General features: G+C 42.4%; 1 protein-coding gene across 1 annotated transcript in view; it reads left to right on the forward strand.

Annotated features, from left to right (window-relative positions):
• Positions 1-23,480, forward strand: part of YJU2 (YJU2 splicing factor homolog) — a 484,871-nt gene that overhangs the window by 287,319 nt on the left and 174,072 nt on the right. Inside the window, exon 6 of the mRNA XM_044072064.1 lies at positions 17,344-17,464. Within this exon, the coding sequence (XP_043927999.1) occupies positions 17,344-17,464 (121 nt within the window). The remainder of the gene's footprint in view (positions 1-17,343; positions 17,465-23,480) is intronic.

Below are 23,480 nucleotides of genomic sequence, written 5' to 3' on the forward strand. Positions count from 1 at the left end.
CCCTTAGCTGAATGATTGCCTTATTTGGGCATCCTCCATGGGGAAATGCATAGGGCCTTGGAGTACTCCATCTTTTATCTGTCCACCTTGCGGTTTTCTCTGAACCTGCCTGTACTCATGCCCTTCAGTAGGGAGAACATAGCAAATTATTATTGCCACAAGACAGGTGGAGTCAGTTCTATTTTAAACTTACCTAGAAGAAGCCTTGTCATAAAGGACGTTCCTGAGAACTCTGGGATACTCATCAGCATCTTGTCTTCCTTGTCCTTGTAGATGCCCATAAGGAAGGTCCGCTGGAACCTGAACATCATGTGGAAGCAGCACTGACATTTAATGAAGAAGACAACGGCATTTGATTCCCTCCGTCATGACAGAATTGAAGTGGTGGTGCCAACATACGCTAAGGAGCCAAGGGGTGCTATTTGTGGTCTCAGAGGGCACAGACAACATGGCCGTATATACCTTAGATCTTGCATGGAGGGGGGGACACAAATCATCTCAACATGCAGGACACTTAAAGTCTTCTGTAGAAAACCTGAACATTTTCCTTAGACCTTAATTTTGTGTTGGAAAGGTGGACTTAACCACCCCCTTCCCCCCAAACTTTAACCCAGCTCATCAGTGGAACTTGAAATGTTTTCCTGAGGCATTGTTTTAATGGCTGTTGTGTTGGTCACGAGAATCCCTTAGATGCAAGCCTTGATATGCACAAAGACATGTACGATTTTCCACAAAGAAGGAGTCTCAGGACCAGCCCTTTGTTCATGATGAAAGTGATAGCCAAGCTGGCCATTAACCAGACTATACAGCTGCCAGTCTTTTATCAACAGAACAAAGGGAATAGTCTCTTAAATCTGCTAGATATTAACAAGCTGCTCTGATTTTACTTAGCAAAGGTGAAAGAAATTAGACAAACTGAACAGTTGTCTCTTTTATGCCAAGTAAAGAAGGCAGGCTTGTCGTAATGCAAGCACTAAATGACTGTCAATCTGTATAATTTTTTGTTGTGGGAGCAAGAGGAAGGGAAGTATTTGGAAGGGCTTGCTGCAGCCCATTCTACCAGATCAGCAGTGACAGCAGCTTTCTTTTTTCAAAAGTGCATTTGTTCAGAGTGCCTGTGAAGTAGTCACATGAATTCACTGTGCACTTTTTATAGGTATTACAAGATGTATTCACTAGAAGGCAGTACAGGCTTTGCCACAGTTGTCCTGCAAGGTTGTTATGGCCTCCCATTGAGGCTACAGTTGGTTTAGTATACTTGGCATATAGAATGTAGTGTAGTTCATCCTGCAGTAAATGTAATACAGTTGTAGGGCTGTATTCACCATAACTGTAGATGTTCAGATAAGGTCACCACTTCAGTATAGGCTTCCACTAGTGTAGGTACCTCTTCTGGGCAGAAGACCAGAGGAAAAAAGGCATTTATCATATTTTATAATGTCATTACAGCTAGCTACTCTTTTTTTACAAAAAGACCTCCAGATACGTCTGTTAAGCCCCTCACAACATAAGTTGTGCAGACTAGTGGAATCTGCTTTCTGTGTTCCTATGAGGTCAGGATCTTAATCATTATGCCCCATTGGCTTTATGGACAAGGGATAGAGGGCAGTTATTTGGACTGTTGTTATTGACAGCATTTGCTGGTGGCCATCTAGCCAAAAAGAACTGAAAATGCTGTGGGCTGCTGTCATTTCTGAGCCATATATCATCTTCTTTTCTGAGTTAGGGAAGGGAGACCAAGTCCATGTTGGGGATACCCAAAAGCTCTAAAGACAGACCAGAAGACATACTTTTCCCATTGCTAATTCCCTTAGATACAGAATTGTTCTGCAGCACTGACTCTTCTTCAGCATCCACAGTAATGAGTCTGTGTAGCTCTGCTTACACAACTGTGCTTTCATTTTCTGACTCTGTTTATCCTCAGCACTACTTGTGAGAAAAACTGTTTTTCTGCTTTGAGCTGCAGCAGGGGAAACAGCACCTTTGTTGCAAGTTTTTGAAACAGTAACCCAAACTAAACTTATTGGAGTCATAATCGGTGATGACCTCAAATTTGACCACCATATCCAGCAAACCATTAAAAAAAAAAAAGAAACAAAGCTTGATTCACCTTATAGAATTAAACAGTATCTCTAGACTGCTAGAATTGCCTTGGCTTCAACCTGCTTGCTTCCTTCTTTCCTTTATGTCCTCCAATTCTAACAAACCTGAATGCCATCCTTAAAGCAAAACTGGGTACCTGTTACAACAAAGTAGCTAAATTTTCCACCAATTCCTCTATAAAACACATCACGTTTATCATTAAAGGCATCTAGCTGGCTAGAGCTGTCCAACTGCTTAACGTACAGTCAGCTCCTCACTGCCTGTAATGTCATCCATTCACCAGATAAATGTCCTGCATTACAAATCAGCCTATGTACTACTCTCCTGTTAGGGACTTGTGATCAAGTACCGAATCCTATCTAACCTTTACTAAACCTAGCAGTAATGCTGGAGAATCTTGGTCCCCCCACTATGTCTCAAAAATCTGGAATTCCATTTCACTTAAACAACAGTAGAAAATAGCCCAAATCAAAATCCAGCATAAACAACAGTTACAGGAAACCTAGCTATGTTTGTGCTCCACTCCAGGTTAATCTGTCGTAAGATTCCCCTCTCTGCACTTCTTCCCTGCATAATTCTCTCTAAAGTAAATCCAGCTTTGTATCCTGTTCTTCCCACATGAAAATATGTAGTATTTCTAGGCATACCCTGTAACAGCTGTCAAAAAAAAAATCTACTTTTTAACATGTACTGTTTATTAGGTCATCAAACTTTTGTACATAGCTATTTATTCCATATTGTTTGTACTCTTTCTCTATTTTTAATTTCTCCAAGCCTTTTGGGTTCATAAAACCTGGATGGGAATGGACCCCATTCCTAAGTAAAAGTATAATTAAAGTTCATGAAGTTAGTATTGTTTTAGTCTTGGATGTTGACCAGAAGTGCACTTCGCAGCACCCACATTGTGGCCAGTAATGACTCCTGCAATTTGTATGGAGTTACATGTATTGGTAACATATCTAACTACGGTTGCAAATTCTTTTTTATAAGGCCCGTTGCTGCTACTACTATTGGAACTGTCTGGGTATCCTTCTTCCACATTGCCCTTGTTTCTGCCTGTAAATCCTGGTATTTTATGACTTTGTCTGTCTCTGTACATAAGACATTGTAGTCCCTGGGTGTTACAATTTCAATGATCAATGCTACTTTTATCTTCTTTTCGTGGACTACTATATCTGGTTTTCTTGCATCTATTTTTTGAACTGCTGGCAGTGGGTGATCCCATGTGATATAAACGTCATTTTCTATGATGCTTTGTGGCTCATGTTTTCTAATGTTTTTCAGGCACTTCAGTACCATAATATTTGCACAATCCCCAGTGCAACAGTCTTGCCACATTATAATGCCTTTCAGTATACAGTCCTTCTGCCATATCACAAACAGCAACACGGTGTGCAACTGTTTCCAATTCTGTTTTACAAAAACCTACATTTGTCTGTTTCTCCCACATGTTCAATGAACTTTGTAAACCAACGTGTACGTAACCTACTATCTTGTGCCGCCTGTATTAACCTTTTGTCTTTTGGTTTAAATTAGCCTCTCCTTATCCATTCCTGCATTCGATCCTGATCAACATGAGATTGTGCCAAGAGTTTTCTGTACTTGCAACTATATTTATGCATTTTCCACATTTCTTGTCTTCTCATCCGATCCCTCACCTTATGTTATTTCTTTTGTTTTTTGGTACATATCAGTTGCTGCCTGATTTTTGTGTACTTCTGGTTTGATTTCCATTCCCATTTGACTCCGATATGCATCTGTTACACTAAGCAGGGAAGTCATCTTAGACTTATTTTCCTCATGTTTCAAGACTTTCACTATGTTTGGGTCTTGTGAGGTAAGCAGATATATATATGCAGTCCCACAATTGCAGATCTATACATGTAATCAATTTCGAGGAGACCCATACCTCCTTCAGAATGGGGAATATATAATCTTGGTATACACTGATTTTTATAAATCATTTGATGAGCATGAAGCATCCTTCTTGTTTTCGTGTCCAATCTAACACCTTTTGGGGCCAGTCATTCACTCCAAAACTGTAAGTTAGGACAGGAAGAGCAAATTGGTTTATAGCTTGGACTTTTTTCCTAGCTGTGTATGCCGTTTTCATGATTAATTTAAGTCTTCTAAAATATTCCTTACTACGTCTTATTCACATTTTCTCATGTTTTATTGTTGGTCCTGCATTAATTCCCAAATATTTATACACTCCATCTTGCTCAAGTTCTTTTATATCATATTCTTGTCCTAAATTGATGTTTTCTTAGTGCTGCAGCTTTCCTTTTTTAAAGGTTGCTTTTGCACATTTATTAAGATCAAATGACATTCTTATATCATCTGAAAAATTTTGAGCACTTGCAGTTGTGTTTTCAGTTCCTCATCTGATGAACTATGCAGTTTTAAATCATCTGCAAAAAGAAAAGTCTTTACACATTGTTGTTTTTTGGGAGCCAAATTGTATTGTAGCCACAACATACTCTGTTAAGCAGACAGCTTAATGGGTTGAGGGCAAGTCAAAAGAGCATTGGTGAAAGAGAGTCACCTGGGAATATCCCCCTTTGAATTGTTATCCCTGTAATAATAATTATTTGTCCTTTATCATGGCTTAACTGTAAAGTGGTTTACCACTGTTCCGTGATCACTGTAGTGTAATCAATCTTTGTAGGGTGTATCTTACAGAATTTTAAGCACTGTTTTATCCATGAATGTGGGAAACTGACATGCTTATTTGTAGTCTGTCCATGCCATACTTGGATTCTTCCCCTTTTTACAGTTCTCCATTACGACTTTAACAACAAATGATCCTTTGTTCTATATGACTTTCTTTTATTACTCTCTTTTTCTGTCACCATGATTGAGTTTTCTTCTAAATGACTATAAACTCTGTTGGCATCAATTCCAGTGTATAGTTTATATGTTGTCGGAAGGCAAGTTATTGGTCTATAGTTTTTAGGATAGCTTGGAGGTTCACTCTTAAGTAGGATTATTGTTTTTCCTGTTGTTAACCAGGCTGGTGTCTGTTCAGGATGCGCATATAAATAGTTCTTACTCATAGCTAAATCTTCATGAAAAGATGTTAATACATTTAGCCCGAAGTTAGGTACTGTATCCTGACTTGGGGTTTTCCAGTTAGGAGTTTTTGTTAACTTTGTTTGAATCAATCTGGCTGTTACTTCATCCTATTACTTATCATGTACATTTGAACTTCTTATTCTTTCTTTTACTACTTCTGTCCTTGTAGCATCTTTGTTATGTTCCACAGGATCTTCATAGATATTTCTCCAAAATGTATATATTTCTTTTTTTTGATGGTGTTTCAATTCCTTTTGCCTTGTTTCCCAATTCTCTATAAAACTTTTTTGGGTCATCAATAAATTGCTTATTTTGTACTTTTCCTGTACATTTATCTGTGTATCTTCTAAGTTTTTCTGCCTGTGCTGATATTTTGAGTTTATTATTTGCTCTAGTGCATAATAAATCCTGATCTGTTACAATACTGCATGTTGTTTTTATCACGTCTATCTTTGAGTATTTTTATTGATCTGTTCCCTCTTCTAGTCTCTTCTGACAGTGACACTTCCTGTCTTAATTGCTGTATAGTTTTCTCTATTCGATACTTCCATGATGGTATTCGATTTCTCCCCTTCCTTTCCCTTAATACCCTGTGTTTTTGTGGTAAGATTGATTGATAACTGATTTCTCTAACTGCACTGCATCTATTGCATGAAGTGTTTCACACACATATGTAAGCTGATAATTATTTGTACTGAATGTCTTTGTTTATCTTCTTCTTTCGGCTGCTCCCGTTAGGGGTAGCCACAGTGGATCAGCTGTTTCCATTTCTTACTGTCCTCTGCATCTTGCTCTGTCACACCAACCACCTGCATGTCCTCTCTCACCACATCCATAAACCTTATCTTAGGCCTTCCTCTTTTCTTGTTACCTGGCAGCTTCATCCTTAGCATCTTTTTCCTAATATACTCTGCATCCCTCCTCAGCACATGTCCAAACCAATGTAATCTTGCCTCTCTAGCCTTGTCTCCAAATCTTCCAACCTGGGCTGACCCTCTAATATACTTATTCCTAATCCTGTCCATCCTCGTCACACCCAGTGCAAATCTTAACATCTTCAACTCTGCCACGTCAAGCTCTGACTCCTGCCTTTTTGTCAGTGCCACTGTCTCCAACCCATATAACATAGCTGGTCTCACCACCCTCTTGTAGACCTTCCCTTTCACTCTTACTGGTACTCGTCTGTTACAAATCACACCTGACACTCTTCTCCACCCACTCCATCCTGCCTGTACCCTCTTCTTCACCTCTCTTCCACATTCACCATTACTCTGAACTGTTGATCCCAAGTATTTAAACTCATCCACCTTCGCCACCTCTACTCCCTGCATCCTCTATCCTCCCTCTCATTCACACACACATATTCTGTCTTAGTCCTGCTGACCTTCATTCCTCTTCTTTCTAGAGCATATCTCCACCTCTCCAGGGTCTGCTCCACCTGTTCCCTACTCTCACTACAGATCACAATGTCATCTGCAAACATCATAGTCCATGGGGACTCCTGTCTGATCTCGTCTGTCAACCTGTCCATCACCATTGCAAATAAGAAAGGGCTCAGAGCTGATCCTTGATGTTATCCCACCTCCACCTTAAATGCATCCGTCACTCCCACCACAGACCTCACCACTGTCACACTACCCTCGTACATATCCTGTACCACTCTTACGTACTTCTCTGACACTCCTGACTTCCTCATACAGTACCACAACTCCTCTCTAGGCACCCTGTCATATGCTTTCTCTAAGTCCACAAAGACACAGTGCAACTCCTTCTGACCTTCTCTGTACTTCTCAATCAACACTCTCAGAGCAAACATCGCATCTGTAGTGCTCTTTCCTGGCATGAAACCATACTGCTGATCACTAATCATCACCTCCCTTCTTAACCTAGCTTCCACTACTCTTTCCCATAACTTCATTCTGTGACTGATCAATTTAATCCCTCTGTAGTTACTACAACTCTGCACATCACCCTTATTCATAAAAATCGGTACCAAAACACTTTTGCTCCATTCCTCAGGCATCCTCTCACTTTCCAAGATTTCATTAAACAATCTAGTTAAAAACTCCACTGCCATTTCTCCTAAAAACCTCCAAGCTTCCACAGGTATGTCATCTGGACCAACAGCCTTTCCATTCTTCATCCCCTTCATAGCTACCCTTGCTTCCTCCTTGCTAATCCATTGTACTTCATGATTCACTATCCGCACATCATCCAACCTTCTCTCCCTCTCATTCTCTTCATTCATCAGCCCCTCAAAGTACTCTTTCCATCTGCTCAACACACTCTCCTCGCTTGTATGTTTCTCTCATTATCCTTTATCACCCTTACCTGCTGCACATCTTTCCTAGCTCAGTCCCTCTGTCTAGCCAATCGGTACAGGTCCTTTTCTTCCTCCTTAGTGTCCATCCTTTCATACAAGTCTTCATACGCCTTATCCTTAGCCACCTCTCTCTTTGCCATACACCTCATCTCCTTATACTCTTGTCTACTTTCTTCATCTGACAATCCCACTTCTTCGCCAACCTCTTTCTCTGTATACTCTCCTGTACTTCTTCATTCCACCACCAGGTCTCCTTGCCCTCCTTCCTCTTTCCAGATGTCACACCAAGCACCTTTCTAGCCATCTCTCTTACTAGCTCTGCTGTAGTTACCCAGCTGTATGGTAACTCTTCACTGCCACCCAGTGCCTGTCTTAACTCTTTCCTGGACTCCACCTCACAATTACCCTTTTTCAGTTTCCACCATTTGATCCTTGGTGCTGCCCTCACACTCATCCTCCTCTTCTTGATACTTTGTATAGCATGTGTACTGTCTTAGATGTGAGTATATGTACTACGTGAAGTGTTTCACAGACATATGTAAGCTAATTATTTGTACTGAATGTCTTTGTTTATATACTTTGTATAACCTGTACTGTCTTAGATGTGAGTATATGTACTGCATGAAGTGTTTCACAAACATATGTAAGCTAAATATTTGTACTGAATGTCTTTGTTTATGTACTTTGTATAGCATGTATACTGTCTTAGATGTGAGTATATGTACTGCTTGAAGTGTTTCACAAACATTTGCAAGCTGCTAATAACATGTACTCAATGTCTTCATTTATATTTTCTGTATAGTGTGTGTACTGCCATAGATGTGGAGCTTTTGTATCCAGGCCTCCACTGAAAATGGGCACATGTTAAGTTGTCAATCTCGCCTTCATTCTTGCTTGATGGGTTCGGAGCCGATCCCTCGGCTCCGACTCGGCACTTGCTAAGCTCGAGAGTCACTTTTACCAGCTCGAGGCAGCCCCATATCCCATGATGCAAGGCGGTAAGTACCCAGATCTCGTTTGCCGCTTCGCTTATGAGGTCCTCCTTTTACCAGCTCCTGGTAAGTGATTACTATTTCGCTATTTTAGCCCCTTTTAAACTTAAAAACCCCTTATTGTTAGTTTTTATTTAGTTTTAATCTGTTTCTGACAGAAATTTGTCTGTCTCTTATTATTTTTTAGTCAGACTTTACCCATCCCATCCCCCCCCCTGTTAGGGTGTGTGTGTGTGTTGGTACTTATACCTTTTTGGTATATTTAAAATTAAAGGCTTTGACTGGTGTGTGTGTGTGTTTTGTGTGACACCATGTCAAAAGAAAGGGTCTCAGGCTTTAAGAAGTGTGACTCGTGCTGTCAGAAGATGTCTCTGACAGACGGTCACACTTCTTGCCTTTATTGCCTGGGCCCTCTTCACCTGCAGGACTCCTGTGCTATTTGTCATTCTTTCAGCCAGAGAGTCCTGCAGGAAAGAAACAAGCTTATACTCAGGGGCCTTCTTAAGCCGGAGGGCTCTCCGGCTAAGTCGGCTCCACCTAAGACTGTCAAGTCTTCCAAGGCCCAGGCTTCTGTATCAAAGCCTGCGGCCTCGGCTCCGACTCGTTCTGAGTCGAGATCGGCTCCGGCTGGAGCCGATTCTAGCTTAACCAAGCCTTCGGCACCGATGGCTATCGGTGCCGATTCTGCATCGACCACTTCGGTGTCGGCTCCGATCGGCTCCGACCACCATGTGGCACAGGCATCGGTGTCGGCTCCGATCGGCTCCGACACCGTTACTTTTAAGGCTGTATCGGCTCCGGCTGGAGCCGATGCATCGAGGCTATCTGTCGGCTCCGATAAGTTGTTGGCTCCGACAGGGTCTATAGTTTCATCGGTTCCGATGGCTCCTTCCAGGAAGAGGTCGAGGTCTCCTTCCTTGGAGCCGATACTTCGGCTCGGCTTCACCTCTCCTTTCGGAACGGAGCCATCGGAGCCGATCTTCAAAGTCATCCAGGCTTTCTGACCATGACTTAGAGAGAGTGGTCAGTAGATTACTTAAGTCACAGGCACTGGCCCAAATGTTACATAGTCCGTCTCAACAGACGACTATTGGTCCACACCCCGTTACAGTTCCTCCTTCAACTCTACCCCAGAGCTTGGAGTTGGAGTCTTCGGGAATGGTTACTGCTACGGCTGGAGGACAGATACCCCTTCTGTTCCTTCAGCCTCTACTCTATCTCCTCTTGAGACCTTCCTTAGAGGGATTCGTGGTCGGGCTTCCATGGTCTCCTCCGAGGGGGTGAGTGGCATCGGACCCTTGTCCGAACCCGCTCTTCCCCTTGGAGCCTCGGCCTTGGTGAGCTCGGCTCCGACATCTGCCTCGGAGACTTCCCTTTCGGTGGTCCCTGGAGTTCCTAGTTCTTGAACGGGTTCTCTCGGACCTGCCTGGGAGGGGAGCATTTGAGGTGATGAAGAGTGTGTTGGCCACTGGTATCAGTCAGCAGTCTGTTCCCTTAGCTCCTCCCTCTATGGTGCCTGTTGACATCTCTGCCACTTCTCTTGCTACAGGACCCAGAGATCCTCCGCCTCAGGTTTCCCCATTGGGAATTTCCCCTCTTCCGAGGATTCTCCTGATGTTTGGGGAGATCCTCCTAGGAAGAGGACTTGTAAGAGGAAACATGTAGACTCCCCCGAGTCTATCACTTCAGATACTGACTTTGATGAGTCAGAGGGATCCCTAGATCCCCTCTGAGGATGTCTCCTTCTCAGACATCCTAGAACTCCTTAAACAGAGGGGAAACTGGCCCACCAACAATCCCTCTGAGGATGAGTCAGTATACCTAGAGGCGTTTGGATCTCGGCCCTCCACCTCCTGGGTGTCTCCGCCTTTCGACCCCCTTATGCAGGTTATTGCCCGAAAGGCGTGGGCAGCTCCTGACTCTGTAGAGCCAGTCCCTAGGAGGCCTTCAAAATTTATCACTGCCCCAGGTGACAAGCAATTCTCACTAAGGGTGTCCTCGCTGATGCCATGGTGGTGGCTGCTGCCACCAAAAAGGAACTTGCAGATCCTTCCGTACCCGTCCATCCTCCTAATAAGGACTCTAGGACCATGGATAGGTACGGTATGTTTTCCTCAGCGACCTTTGCCATGCGTTCGCTGAATTACCTATGTCACTTCACCAGACTCCAGAGGGATATCCTTAAGGAGCTGGGTGAAGTAGTACAGGATCCTACAGCTGCAGGGGCTCAAGAAAAAATTGCTTCGCAGCTAGGAACCCTTAATTCCATTGCAAACTCCTCCATGCGGCTAATATCATATGCTGCTGATGGAGCAGTAGAGCCGCAGGTACAGGTGTGGCTCTTAGACGCCAAGCCTGGATGCGGCTATGTGACTTTGCAGATCCCTTTAAGGCGTCCTTCACAAATTCTCCCTTTGATGGGTCAGCTTTGTTTGGCCCTCAGGTGAAGGAAACTTTGACCAGGTGCGAGCAGGACGGCAAGACTCTTTCTGCTGTAGGAGTCCGTTTTTCCACCCCTTCTAGACCTTACCCCAAAGGACAGAAAGGTGGCAAAATGTGGTTCCGTAAATCGCAAGGAGTCACGCCGGATTCACGTGGTCAGTTTACCCCTAGAGGCAGAGGGGGTAACAACAGCAGACGCCGCTCTAGAGGCAGAGGGGATCCAAAAAAACAGGGAAACAGAGAGCCTCTCTCTGACAAGCCCTTTCAGCATCCCTGAGATGTTGCCCGACTGTCCCTCCTTGGAGGCAGTCGGGGGAAGATTATCACTGTACCCAGAAGCCTGGCATTCCCTCACTCAAGACAAATGGGTACAGTCGATCATATCCAAGGGTTACATAATTCCTTTCGAGGAAAGTCCTTTCCCCTCAAATTCCCTTCCAGATGTACCACCCGGTCTAAGGGAAATTGCAGAGTTAGAAGTCTCAAAACTACTGCAAAAAAGAGCCATTCAGCCAGTTACAACAGACCATTCAGAGCCCGGAATATACTCAAGGTTCTTTTGGTCCCCAAAAGACGGGAGACTGGAGACCAATATTGGATCTCAGCAGACTCAACAAGTCTGTGAGGAAGACAAGATTCGAATGGTCACTCTTCAGTCAATTCTGCCCTTCTTGCAGAAGGACAACTGGATGTGCTCAATAGATCTTCAGGATGCGTACTATCACATCAAAATTCACAGACGCTCCAGGAGATTTCTCCGCTTTCGGCTGGGGTCCAGTCATTACCAGTTCAGAGCCCTGCCCTTTGGTCTCACTACAGCCCCCAGAGTGTTCACCAAATGCATGGCAGTGGTCACGGCTCACCTGAGACGTCAAGGATTCCAGGTGTTTCCATATCTCGACGACTGGCTCCTGTCAGCCACCACCAGGCATCAGCTTATACAAGCCAGGGATTACACAATAAATCTTTGTTCTCATTTGGGCATCTCGATCAACTTGAAAAGTCATCCTTATTGCCCTGCCAGTCTATTACCTTCATAGGCAAACTTAAACACTGTTCGATGTCAGCTACCCTTACAGATCAAAGAGTTTCAGACATTCAGAGTCATGTCAGGATCATTCTGGCCAACAAGAAAGTACAGGCCAGAATGGTTCTAAAGGTATTAGGCCTCATGGCTGCGGCCATTACTCTTCTTCCCTGGCTCGATTCTACATGCGCCTTCTTCAGTGGATGCTGTTCACACAGTGGTCGTACCAACAACTTCCTATCGTCACCAGATTCTGGTGACACAAACTTGCAAAGATCATCTTGCTTGGTGGATCACATCTCCTCAGGTTCACCAAGGCAGGTACTTTGTACCCCATCCCGATAGCCACTGTCACCACGGATGCCTCCCTGATCGGGTGGGGGGTCATTATCAGGGCAGGATGGTTCACGGACGTGGCAGCCGCTCGAGTACCATCTGCACATAAATGTCCTGGAGATGAGAGCAGTGCTTTTAACGTTGCAAGCCCTCAACGACTTTCTTCCCGTAGGGACAATTGCAGTCCACACAGACAACATGTCTGTAGTTTGGTATATCAACAAACAGGGCGGAACCAAATCCTACCCCTTGTGTCGAGAAGCGCTCAGACTATGGCAATGGGCGATCTCCTCTCATCGGTTTCTGGTAGCAACGCATATCCCTGGGAAAACCAACATTGTAGCGGACAGATTGAGCAGAGCTATTCTCATGCCTCACGAGTGGTCTCTCAAGCAATCTATAGCGGAAGAGATATTTCTGGAATGGGGTCGTCCATGTTGCGATCTTTTGCTACTCCCCAAAACAGCAAATGTCCAGACTTCTTCTGTCTCTTCCTCTACCAGGCCATCCCCAGAGACGCTCTGACCCAGGATTGGCCCCAGGGACTTCTTTATCCCTTCCCTCCATTTCCTCTGACCCCCCAAGTTATCCACAAAGCTACCGCTTTGAGAGCCAAATTGATTCTCATTGCCCCTTACTGGCCTCGACAAGTTTGGTTCCGTTCCTCCATCATCACCTTTTGGTGCAGCCGTGGCATCTGGACCCAGTGCCAGATCTTCTGATTCACCAATCGGGTCAGCTGCACCGGTCTATCCCTTCTCTCAACCTCACAGCATGGTTGCTCCACTTCCTTCCTTAGCCAGGCTTCCTTTGATCTCTAATCCAGTTAGAGACATCATAGTAGCTTCTAAAATCCTCTACCAGGAGGATTTATACAAGCAAATGGAAACGTTTCTCTTATTGGGCTAAGGCCAAGAATATTGATCCTTTCACTGCCCCTATTCAGGCAGTCCTGGACTTCTTAGCAGAGATTTTTCATGCAGGCTCCTCTTCTTCCACAGTCAGAGTTCAATTGGCTGCTATCTCCAACTTTCATGTCGGGTAGCAGATCATAATATTATGTCCCATAGGCTCTGCAGGGCCTTCTTGAAAGGAATTTTCCTACTAAAGCCTCCAGTCAGGAATCCTCCTCCTCAGTGGGATCTAAATTTAGTGCTGACATCCTTGATTCTTCCCCCTTCGAGCCAGCTGTTTCTTGTTCCCTGAAATTTCTTTCTTGGAAAACTTTATTCCTAGTGGCTATTACATCGGCCAGGAGGGTGTCTGAACTTCATGCTCTATCGGTTCGACCCCCCTATTTGGTTTTTCACAAAGACAGGGTATCTTTGAGAACTAATCCGACCTTTCTACCTAAGGTCGCTTCAAAGACCAATTTGAATCAATCCATTGATCTCCCTGTATTTTTCCCAAACTATTCAGACAGAGCTGAACAAATACTACATTATCTTGATGTCCACCGTCAACTTAGATATTATTTGGACAGAACAAAAAAATTTAGAAAATCTGATCAACTTTTTGTTTCCTATGCGGATAATAAAAAAGGCCTTCCTGTTTCTAAAGTGACCTTGTCCAGATGGCTTTCTTCGGTCATCTCTGAAATTTATCTGCTCAGGGGAAAACAGCTGTGCTCAAAACCTAAAGCACATTCAACTAGGAGCTTAGCTACTTCTACAGCCTTTCAAGCTAGACTTCCTTTAGACACTATTTGTGCAGCGGCCACTTGGGCCACTCCTCACACTTTTGTTTCCCATTACAAATTGGACTTGGCCTCCAGGGACAGAGCCAGTTTTGGCTCTACAGTCCTCAAGAGTCTGTTCCATTGAGCCACCCAGGATAGAGGTGCTAGGGACGGTGACGCTTCAAGCAGGAATGAGGGCGAGATTGACAACTTAACACTAAGAAGTTATGTACCTACCATAACGTTCCATGTTAGTTGTCTTCTCTGCCTTCTTTCTTGACCCTCCCTCCTTCCCCTGGCCTGGACAGACCTTGTTATAAGAAATTATTATGCTGAAGACCATTCAGACCTGGTCCTTCTTCCATCTGTAAGTTTTCTTCTTCCTTTGGGAAGTATTTTATGCTTGGTGCTATTGCCCTTTGTCATCAAACGAGATCTGGGTACTTACCGCCTTGCATCATGGGATATGGGGCTGCCTCGAGCTGGTAAAAGTGACTCTCGAGCTTAGCAAGTGCCGAGTCGGAGCCGAGGGATCGGCTCCGAACCCATCAAGCAAGAAAGAAGGCGAGAGAAGACAACTAACATGGAACGTTATGGTAGGTTCCGGTAAACAAATGCAAATAAATGAATAAATGAGACTTTTATCTGTTATTAATTTAGCTGCACAGTAATTTATCCTGTTCACTTCTGGTATATCCTACGAATCTCTGTGGACAGTCCTAATTACTGTGCTCATTTGTTTTATCAAACTTCTAACTTTTTGGTTTTTATTGACCTTCTGTAATGTATTTCTTTTATTGATCCTAATATGTCTGTTGTTGTTGTGTCTTTCAGCTTTTCCCGGTTAGGGGTCGCCACAGCGGAACTCCGGTTCGCTAATGATTGGCAGCAGATTTTTACATACCGAGTTGCCAGCCCTGACGCACAACCTTCAACGAAGGTACGCCCATTCACATATGTCTCCACACAGAAGACGCTTTAGCTGAGAATCGAACAGGACAACGTCTTACTGTGAGGCGACAATGCTACCGCAGCACCACCACCGCAGGTCCTGTCTGTCCATCTCTATTAAATTAAGCAACTCTTGTCTTAGATGATTTTCTTCTAAACTGTGGGCACATTCTTTGTACTCCATTTCCTGTGGGCATTCTGTATAAAGTTCCAGAGCATCTTCTAGTGCCACGTTCTCTTCGGTTTCTTCCTGTGTCATCTGTTGCTCTTTCATATGGAAACTCATTATGCTATCACTCCACAACATTGACTGTATCAGAGTTGCCACAGTTTCCTGTTCTTTCCCTTGCTATGCAACTCCATCTGAACTTTTGTACTGGTTTCCTATGAAAGGCTCCAAAGTATCTTCATATGGCAGCTGATCAGATGTTTCCTGCTCCACTGGTTTCTCCTTAATTTGGGGATCCAGTGCTCTAGCCTGTTGTGATGTTGCAGGAGTTAGATTTTCTACACCAAATCCTTCACTTTGCAGGTAATCCATAACTTCAGTTTCTGTTTCTATAACTTCTCCTAATCTTTTCTACTATTCCTCTTTGTTTTCTTATTTTTGTATTGTAAAATTTTCCATGTCTGGATGCCTTTGCCTGTATTTCTCTTCAAATATCTTTGGTGCTGCTCTTTTTTTGTATTAATTAATTTTGCTTTCTCCTTTGCATAGATATTGCACCATATTAAATCCCTTTTTCTTTCGCATGTCTCCTGCTCCTCCTATTTCTCCTTCCTTTGGGGACTCGTTTTTCCATCATGCTGTGATATAGCCTGGGTTAGATTTTCTCCACCAGATCATTCACTTCACAAGTGTTCCATAAATTCAACTTCATTTTTTTAACTTGTACTTTACTAATCTTCTGTTCTCATTCCCTCTTTGTGATCTTATTTTTTATTGTGAAATTTTCCATATCTGGATGCCTTTGCCTGCATTTCACTTCGAATATCTTTAAGACTGCCTTTTTTATGTTGATTAATTTGTCTTTCTGTTTTGCATAAATATTGCACCGCATCACATCTCTATTTCTTTCCCCTCTCCATATTTCTTTTTTATACCTTTCAAAAGTCTGTAGATTTTTTTATACTTTTGCACTTCCTCAGTCACTTTTTTTTTTCCAAACAGCCCAATGTTTCTTAGTCTGTATAATGTTTTTCACAAATCTGTTGTATTAATGAACACAACTTTTTATTTGAAGCTTCTGACAGTTTTTCTTGTGGAAGTATTTTTCTTTCTTCTAATTTCTCTGTTAATCTTTTTGTTGACGATCTTTCTGGAAATTCTGGGCTTCTTGCATAATAGTAACAGTACATATTTTTTTTCTTATCCTCAATAATCCACTCTATCATCTTTATGGCTCTTTTTTGGTCTGTCAGTTTTTGTGATTTTTGTGGAAGACTACTACATTCTACAGCAGAGGGACCATCATCCCCTTGGGACTGGCCTAGCCCCATTATAGGAATGTTTCCGTGCCTTGAGGATTCCACACGTTTTTTTCCAGTCATGGCACCAGTGCGCCTACTAGGATTGGGTACTTTTTATCTAGGGTCTTGTGCACCCATCTACCTTTTTTATTTTTTAACCTACTTCTGTCCATGACTTATGCTATATAAAATACAGTGTATATATCAGTATTCTCTTCATGAAATTTTGTGAAAACAGGGTCCACCTGGTGAAAGTACTCAACAAGACTTGAGGATGAATTGTATTCCAGCAGTACTACACTCCTTTGCTTCCTGACTTATCTCTCCATTTGGACCCGCTGTCACAAACCTACTTTTTAACATGTACTGTTGTTAGGTTATCAAACCTTTGTACATAGTGGTTTCTTCATAGTTTGTTTTTACTATGTATTTAACCTTATGTTAGCACAATGCACATGCTAACTTAACTTCTTTAAGCATACATGATGTTGTCTTTGTTTATATTGTGTTACATGATAAATTGTAACTTTGCTGGAACTTTTCTTCCTGGGTCTCCAGTGAAAATGGATTATGCCCAGTTGAACTTTTCCCACTCAATAAAAATAAGCAAGTAAAATAATTGTAAGCTTTGTTCCTGGCATACACTGAGGAGTAAGGTAGACATCGTCTGTAGCTTGCAAAATTATAGGTGTCCTGGCAGTTATTGAAATGGATGAGTTTTACTAGTAGTTATTGACCTGTGTCAGGTTGGTAACTTGACAAAAGCTTTGCATTTTATTGCTGGCCAGCATGCATGATAGTGGAACTGTCTGGACTGCATAGCAGTGCTTGAATCTCACAATGGTCTTCACATTGGTGAATTGTTTTCAATCTGCCTCTTTTATCAAAGTCTCTAGTCCCCATTATTGTTTTCTGTCTGCTTACAAGTTTTTCTTTCTTTTCCCAGAGCCATGTTGGATCAGGCAAATCACAGCAGAAGGATTGTAGATTCTGAGTCTGACGAGGAGGAGACTAAACCACATCCAAGAGCAGTTGTTAAGTCAAGGCCTACAGATATCCTGGACGAGGTAAAATGATGGTGCTGCCTCTGCCAGACATAAATTGTGGGTCCCTATTTTTCACAGAGTTTCACTTTAGCTTGGATTACATGGTTTGCCACTGTTGTTAAGAAGGATAGAAGATTGCCATCATGGTATATGCAGATTATATTCTGGAAAGCATTTAAAAAAATAAAGCAAAGCAATTGGGCTTCATGATTGTGGATCTGGGAAGGAAGTGACTGTGAGATCATTCCCATATCTGCTGTCTGCAGGCATCTGGTGGTCCTTGCTGATAGATTTGTTTAAGATTTTACTGGAATGCTAGCATTTTGATGTTGACTTGTTGAGATGGGCTTTTTGTGCATTGGTGATGACATAGGTCCATGTATGGTGGTACAGCATTGATCATCTGCAGCCAACTATCTTGATCTCGGCTTGGTTAATGATAGCTAGTATGTATCATGCAGATATATGCCTAGCTTCTCCTGTGTAAGTCTGCGGCTTGACATCCAGATTAGTGGATGTCATACAGCCAGCTGGCAGTAGTATACACACAGCTATTAGTTAGTACTGCCCTGTGGTAGCCCATTGCCTTCCACATATTGGGTAGCTGATTGTGTATGAAGAGTGCACCAACATGGTTGCATAGCCCAAAGTGGACTTCTCTCACTGAGTACTGCCATATCACAAACATTTTTTTGTCAAGAAGTATTTTTTTTGAAGAGAAAGGAGTCACACATTTAAGATTTACCTCAATAGTAGGCCAAGGCAACCAAAAAAGATTTCTATGGGAAACTGGAGAAGGGAAATGCAACACTAGCAAATGTGTGGCATGGTGGTTTACTTAGCAAAGCCCAAAGAATTCAAACAGTTCTCTCCGTAATGCCAGGTAAACTGGGCAGGCTTATCATTTGGTAACAGGAGGAGACGAATGGTACTTTTTACAAAAACAGTGCCCTTGCTGAGGAAGAATGTTGCTTAACATTTGTTTTAATTTTTGAAGTGTGTTATTCAGTGTCCAAGGGGACTGTGACAGAGAGGGGTTGTGTGTCTGAGATGTGCTTCATCTTAGTCTAGTAGGACTAGTTTTGCAAAAAACTAGTCTGAAAAGTTACATACATGTAGACCTTTAAACTAAGATACAAGTAGGAAGGAAATACTTTGAATTGGAGAAAGTGAGCAAGGGAGGGATAGTTCTGGAAGGAATTAGTTTAAAAGAAAGTTACGTAGTACTCCTGTACAGCTTGAAAAGGAAGAAGGAGGTTGCTGTAGTTTAGACAGAAATATTCACAGATGAACGATAGATATTAGGATACAGTGCTGCCTAGGAGGAAATGGACAAGGAAGATGAGGCGAAGGAGCAAGAGTATATGTAAATGGGGAGGAGTCAAACTTGAGGTGACTTTCAAAAGTGGAAATGAGAGAGCTGCTGTGGGGATTGTCAGAATGTGTTTGTAGCAGCCAGGCTAGAGGACAATAAATACTGATAGGTTAGTATGATATACCAGTAAATAAATGCTGTCATGACAGGCTAATGAGTACCTAGAAGAGAGAGTAAAGGTGTGCAGAGATTACAGAAGTGTGACTGTAAGGGACAATTTCCCAGGAGTGTTTTGATCATTCCAGCATCTAGCATTAAGGTGAAGAAAGTGGTGGCAGTAATATAACATCAAGGAGGAGCTGAGCACTTGTGTTCAAGAGAGCTAAGAAAAACAGGCTATTAGATGTGGAGTGAAGTATGCAGAGAGAGTATTGTATTGTACAATTGGCTTGTATTGCTCAGGCTGTGGATTGTATTTCATTACTGAAACTAAGTGGAAATTCCTTAAGATTCCAAGAGCAGGATAAGCTATTTCTTACACTTATTTCACTGAACTGCACTTCTGAAACGCTTAAAATTGTGCTATACAGTTGATCTACTACATTTTGCACTGTTGTAAAGCTTTTTTTATTGTTTCACTGCATTTATGTACTGTTTTATACTGTTTTAACTGTATTTTTCATTGCTAGACACTGTTTCATTACTCTTATTGCATGTTTACTGAATTACTTACTGTAAACTGCTTTTTCATACTGAGAGTTGTATTTTCTGTTTGTGAATGCTCTCTCCGAGCTTTTCTGTGCATTTTTGATTTTTTTGAGGTTTCTGTGTTCTACAGCGAAGAACTGTAATAAGTGTGCATTACTATAATTGTCTGTTTACAGTTAAAAGCATTCTCTAGCGTCTGCTTGCTCCTTGATCTGTTAGAAACATTCATTTAGTGCCTCCAGCTAGGAACTGTATTAGTGTGCATTACTATAATTGCATTTTTATTTTATTACTAAATTGTAAACTGCTTTTTCATACTGAGACTTTTATTTTCTCTTTGTGGGTGTTCTTTCTATGCTTTTAATGTGAGGCTTCTCTGTTCCGCTCAGGTGGCATAATCTTGATAGAGGCCTGTTGTCTAGGCGGGTAGTTTTGTTTGAGTTTCCTTTGTTTCTGGCAGCCATTTTCTGCTGATAGTCTGTCTTCATTATTATTGAGAGTAACAAGGCCTCCTGACCTTCTGTAGTACAAGTGATTGGATAATAGCAGTGTGATTAGATAATAGCAGGGGCTGAGTAGTAATTTGATCTTCTAACTCTTCCATTCTTACTGTTATATAAACACTGTGTCTTGAAAAGGATTTGCTTGTATTGCTCAGGCTGTGGATTGTATTTCATTACTGAAACTAAGTGGAAATTCCTTAAGATTCCAAGAGCAGGATGTTATTTCTTACACTTATTTCACTGAACTGCACTTCTGAAATGCTTATAATTGTGCTATACAGTTGGTCTACTACATTTTGCACTGTTATAAAGTTTTTTTTAATTGTTTCACTGCATTTATGTACTGCTTTATACTGTTTTAACTGTATTTTTCATTGCTATATATTGTTTCATTACTCTAATTGCATGTTTACTGAATTACCTAACTGTAAACTGCATTTTCATACTGAGAGTTGTATTTTCTGTTTGTGAGTGCTTTATCCAAGCTTTTCTGTGCATTTTTTTTATTTTTTGAGGTTTCTGTGTTCTACAGCTAGGAACTGTAATAGTGTGCATTACTATAATTATCTGTTTACAGTTAAAAGCATTCCCTAGAGTCTGCTTGCTCTTTGATCTGTTTAAAACTTTCATTTAGTGGCTACAGCTAGGAACTGTAATTTTTTCCACCCACCCTCCCTAGTGGTGTTCTTATACTTGGTGGCTTTGCAGTTGCCCATCCCTACTGTACATTTGATCTGTGACACTCCTCCCAGTCTAGTGTCATTAGTTCATTCAATCTAATAGAGAATATTTGTGAAGGCCAACCCACTCAGAATCTTAACGTTGAATTAACTTCTGTTCCAGCTTTCTCCATTTCCACTTTTACTGAAAAAAAAATTCTAAGCTTGCTTCCCCCCTTTCCTGTGGCAGGTCTTGTCCAGATACGGATTTGCTGTGTCCAGGACTGTTTGTGAGCTTCTGAGCCCCCCCCCCCCCACTTAACTAGGGTTAAACTATTCCTGGCGTCATAAAGTCTGCTCTTCAAATTTCCTCTTGCAACTAGCCAGCTTTTTAGTTTTAGCACTCAAATCTGTTTATTTGAGCTCAGCACTTGTTCAGAACTCGCTGTAAGCACTAAATAAGTTACAAATTACTACAGCACTCAACTTTCCTCACTTGTCTAGAGGAAAACAGTTTTTAGTACTTAATAAATAAGCACCTATTCGGGCATGTCTGAAGGTCAGCTCCAGTGTTTTCTCCTGTCTACCTGATGAATCTAGGCATCTTGGAACAATGCAGCAATTGCCTCATGTACACAGACAACCCTCTCTTCCTACCACCCAACACTACGACCTGTGAGATATGCAATAATATAGCCAAACTGGAAACAAAGCTCTCTTCACCAAAGACTGGACTAGACAGTCAAGAGGAGAAGGTAAACACTTGCACCGCACCACACTCATCACATAGTCTTTTAAAACGTACACCACCAAAACACATACACAGAAGCACAAAACACACCTACATTCGTGGAGGCTCTCAGTAAAAATCTGTGCAAATAACCGAGACCTCCAAAGCAGAAATGCAAGCAACCTCCACCCCCCAACACAACCCAAATGACACATAGCCCACATACTCAGTGTGCCACTCAACGACAGCCCATAAGGCATAACATACCCAATACTCTAATTGTAGGTGACTCTATAGTCAGGCACACTGATGTTTCACTCACCAGGCTAAACAAGGAAAAAGTTACTGTCAACTGCCTGTCGGGTGCCAGGATCGCCACATAACACACACACTCAAGTCACTCCACAACCAGTACAAATATGACTCTGTCATTGTTCATGTTGGTGTGAATGACTTGAGACGTACCTCCCTGGACTACATGAAAAGAGACATGGAGGAGCTCTCCGATCTTGTAGCCCAGGCAGGTATGACCCTAGTCCTGAGTAGCATCCTACCATCACACAGAATGATACCACAGTACAAGGTCAAAATGATTGACTTTAACAGTTGGCTAAACTTCTGGTGTCATTCTAAGGGAATCCAGTATCTGTCTGCCTGGGATGACATGATCGACAGACCACGCTGCTTTGCCAGAGATGGCTTGCACCTGTCGCCCTTGGGATTCCAGATACTGACAAAGGCTCTTGTCACCCCTATAGTGCTTTTTTTAGGCAAGGTTCAAATGACAAATTCACCACCATAACAGGTGCAAGCAAGCAAAATCTGAGGGTAATGCTACTCAATGCTAGAAGTCTAAACCTCAAAATGCACTCACTCGAGGCACTCCTTAAAATGGAGAACATTGACATCTGTGCAGTGACAGAGACCTGGTTCAAAGCTCCAGAGAGCACCCCTGCATTACCAGGCTATAATTCATACCACACCTTTCGGCCACCAAACCCGGACTGAAACACTAAAGGTGGAGGTGTGTCCATATTCATTAAGGATACCACACCTCCAAGCTAGTTGTTCAGCAAACTCTGGGCAAAACCGCAATCCAGATTGTAGCTTGCTAAAGTCCCCCCACCATGCCCCAGGATTCCCACTCCTCTTTTCTTGATACACTGGAAAATGTTAAGGTACAACCCAACACTTTAATAATGGGTGATTTCAACTACTCTACCATTAACTGGGAAAACTACTCGCGTACCAACTCTTTTACTCAACGTTTTCTGGAAATCATCAATTCCAACGCCTTGGATCAACTTATCCACACCCCCTCCAGGGGCAGCAATATCCTAAACCTGGTCATCACCAACATGGGCGACCGGTATTCCACACCAGAGGTCAGCTCCTTGTTGGTCAGATCCGACCACAAGCTAATCACCCTAGACATCCACATCCCGCTCCCACCCCTATTAGGAAAACAATCGTAAAAAAATTTCTCCAGAGCCAACTTCACACTTCTTAAGACAGAAGTGGCAAACTTTACAACACCCATGCAGATGGACAATAGAGGTACGACTGCTGAATCCTACACAAATGCACTTTATAAGCGCTTAAATGAGTGCATGGTTCGTGCTGTCCCTAACAGAACCAAGATGCTATCCTCCAAAAAAAGGAAGCCAATCTGATGGTCTTCTGCCGTAAACAAACTCTATAACAGAAGAAAGAAACTGTTGCAAAAAAGAGTAAAATTCCACGATTGGAGAAACTCCCTGGTCAGCCTCAGTAAGAAGCTGAGATCCCTCATAAAATCCTCCAAAGCTAGTTATGAAAACAAAATCACCACTGATTCTAAAGACAACCACAAAGCATTCTGTAGCTATGTCAGGAATCTCAATGGCAACACTCAGATCTGCACTGAGTTACAGCACAATGACACTAAATATACAGAACCAACTGATATTGCCAACATCCTGGCAGATAGGTTCAGTGCTAACTTTACCCCCCCCCCCTCACCCCCTAAAGGGCCCATCTTTATACCGGAAGAATGCAAAGTTCCTGTAATCACGGCTGCACAGGTAAAAACCTCACTCTCCAAAGCCAAGAACACAGCATCCATATGGGACCTGACAACATC

Source organism: Protopterus annectens, chromosome 5.part0 (genome assembly GCF_019279795.1).
Source record: "Protopterus annectens isolate FY-2018-M chromosome 5.part0, PAN1.0, whole genome shotgun sequence".
NCBI lineage: Eukaryota > Metazoa > Chordata > Ceratodontiformes > Protopteridae > Protopterus > Protopterus annectens.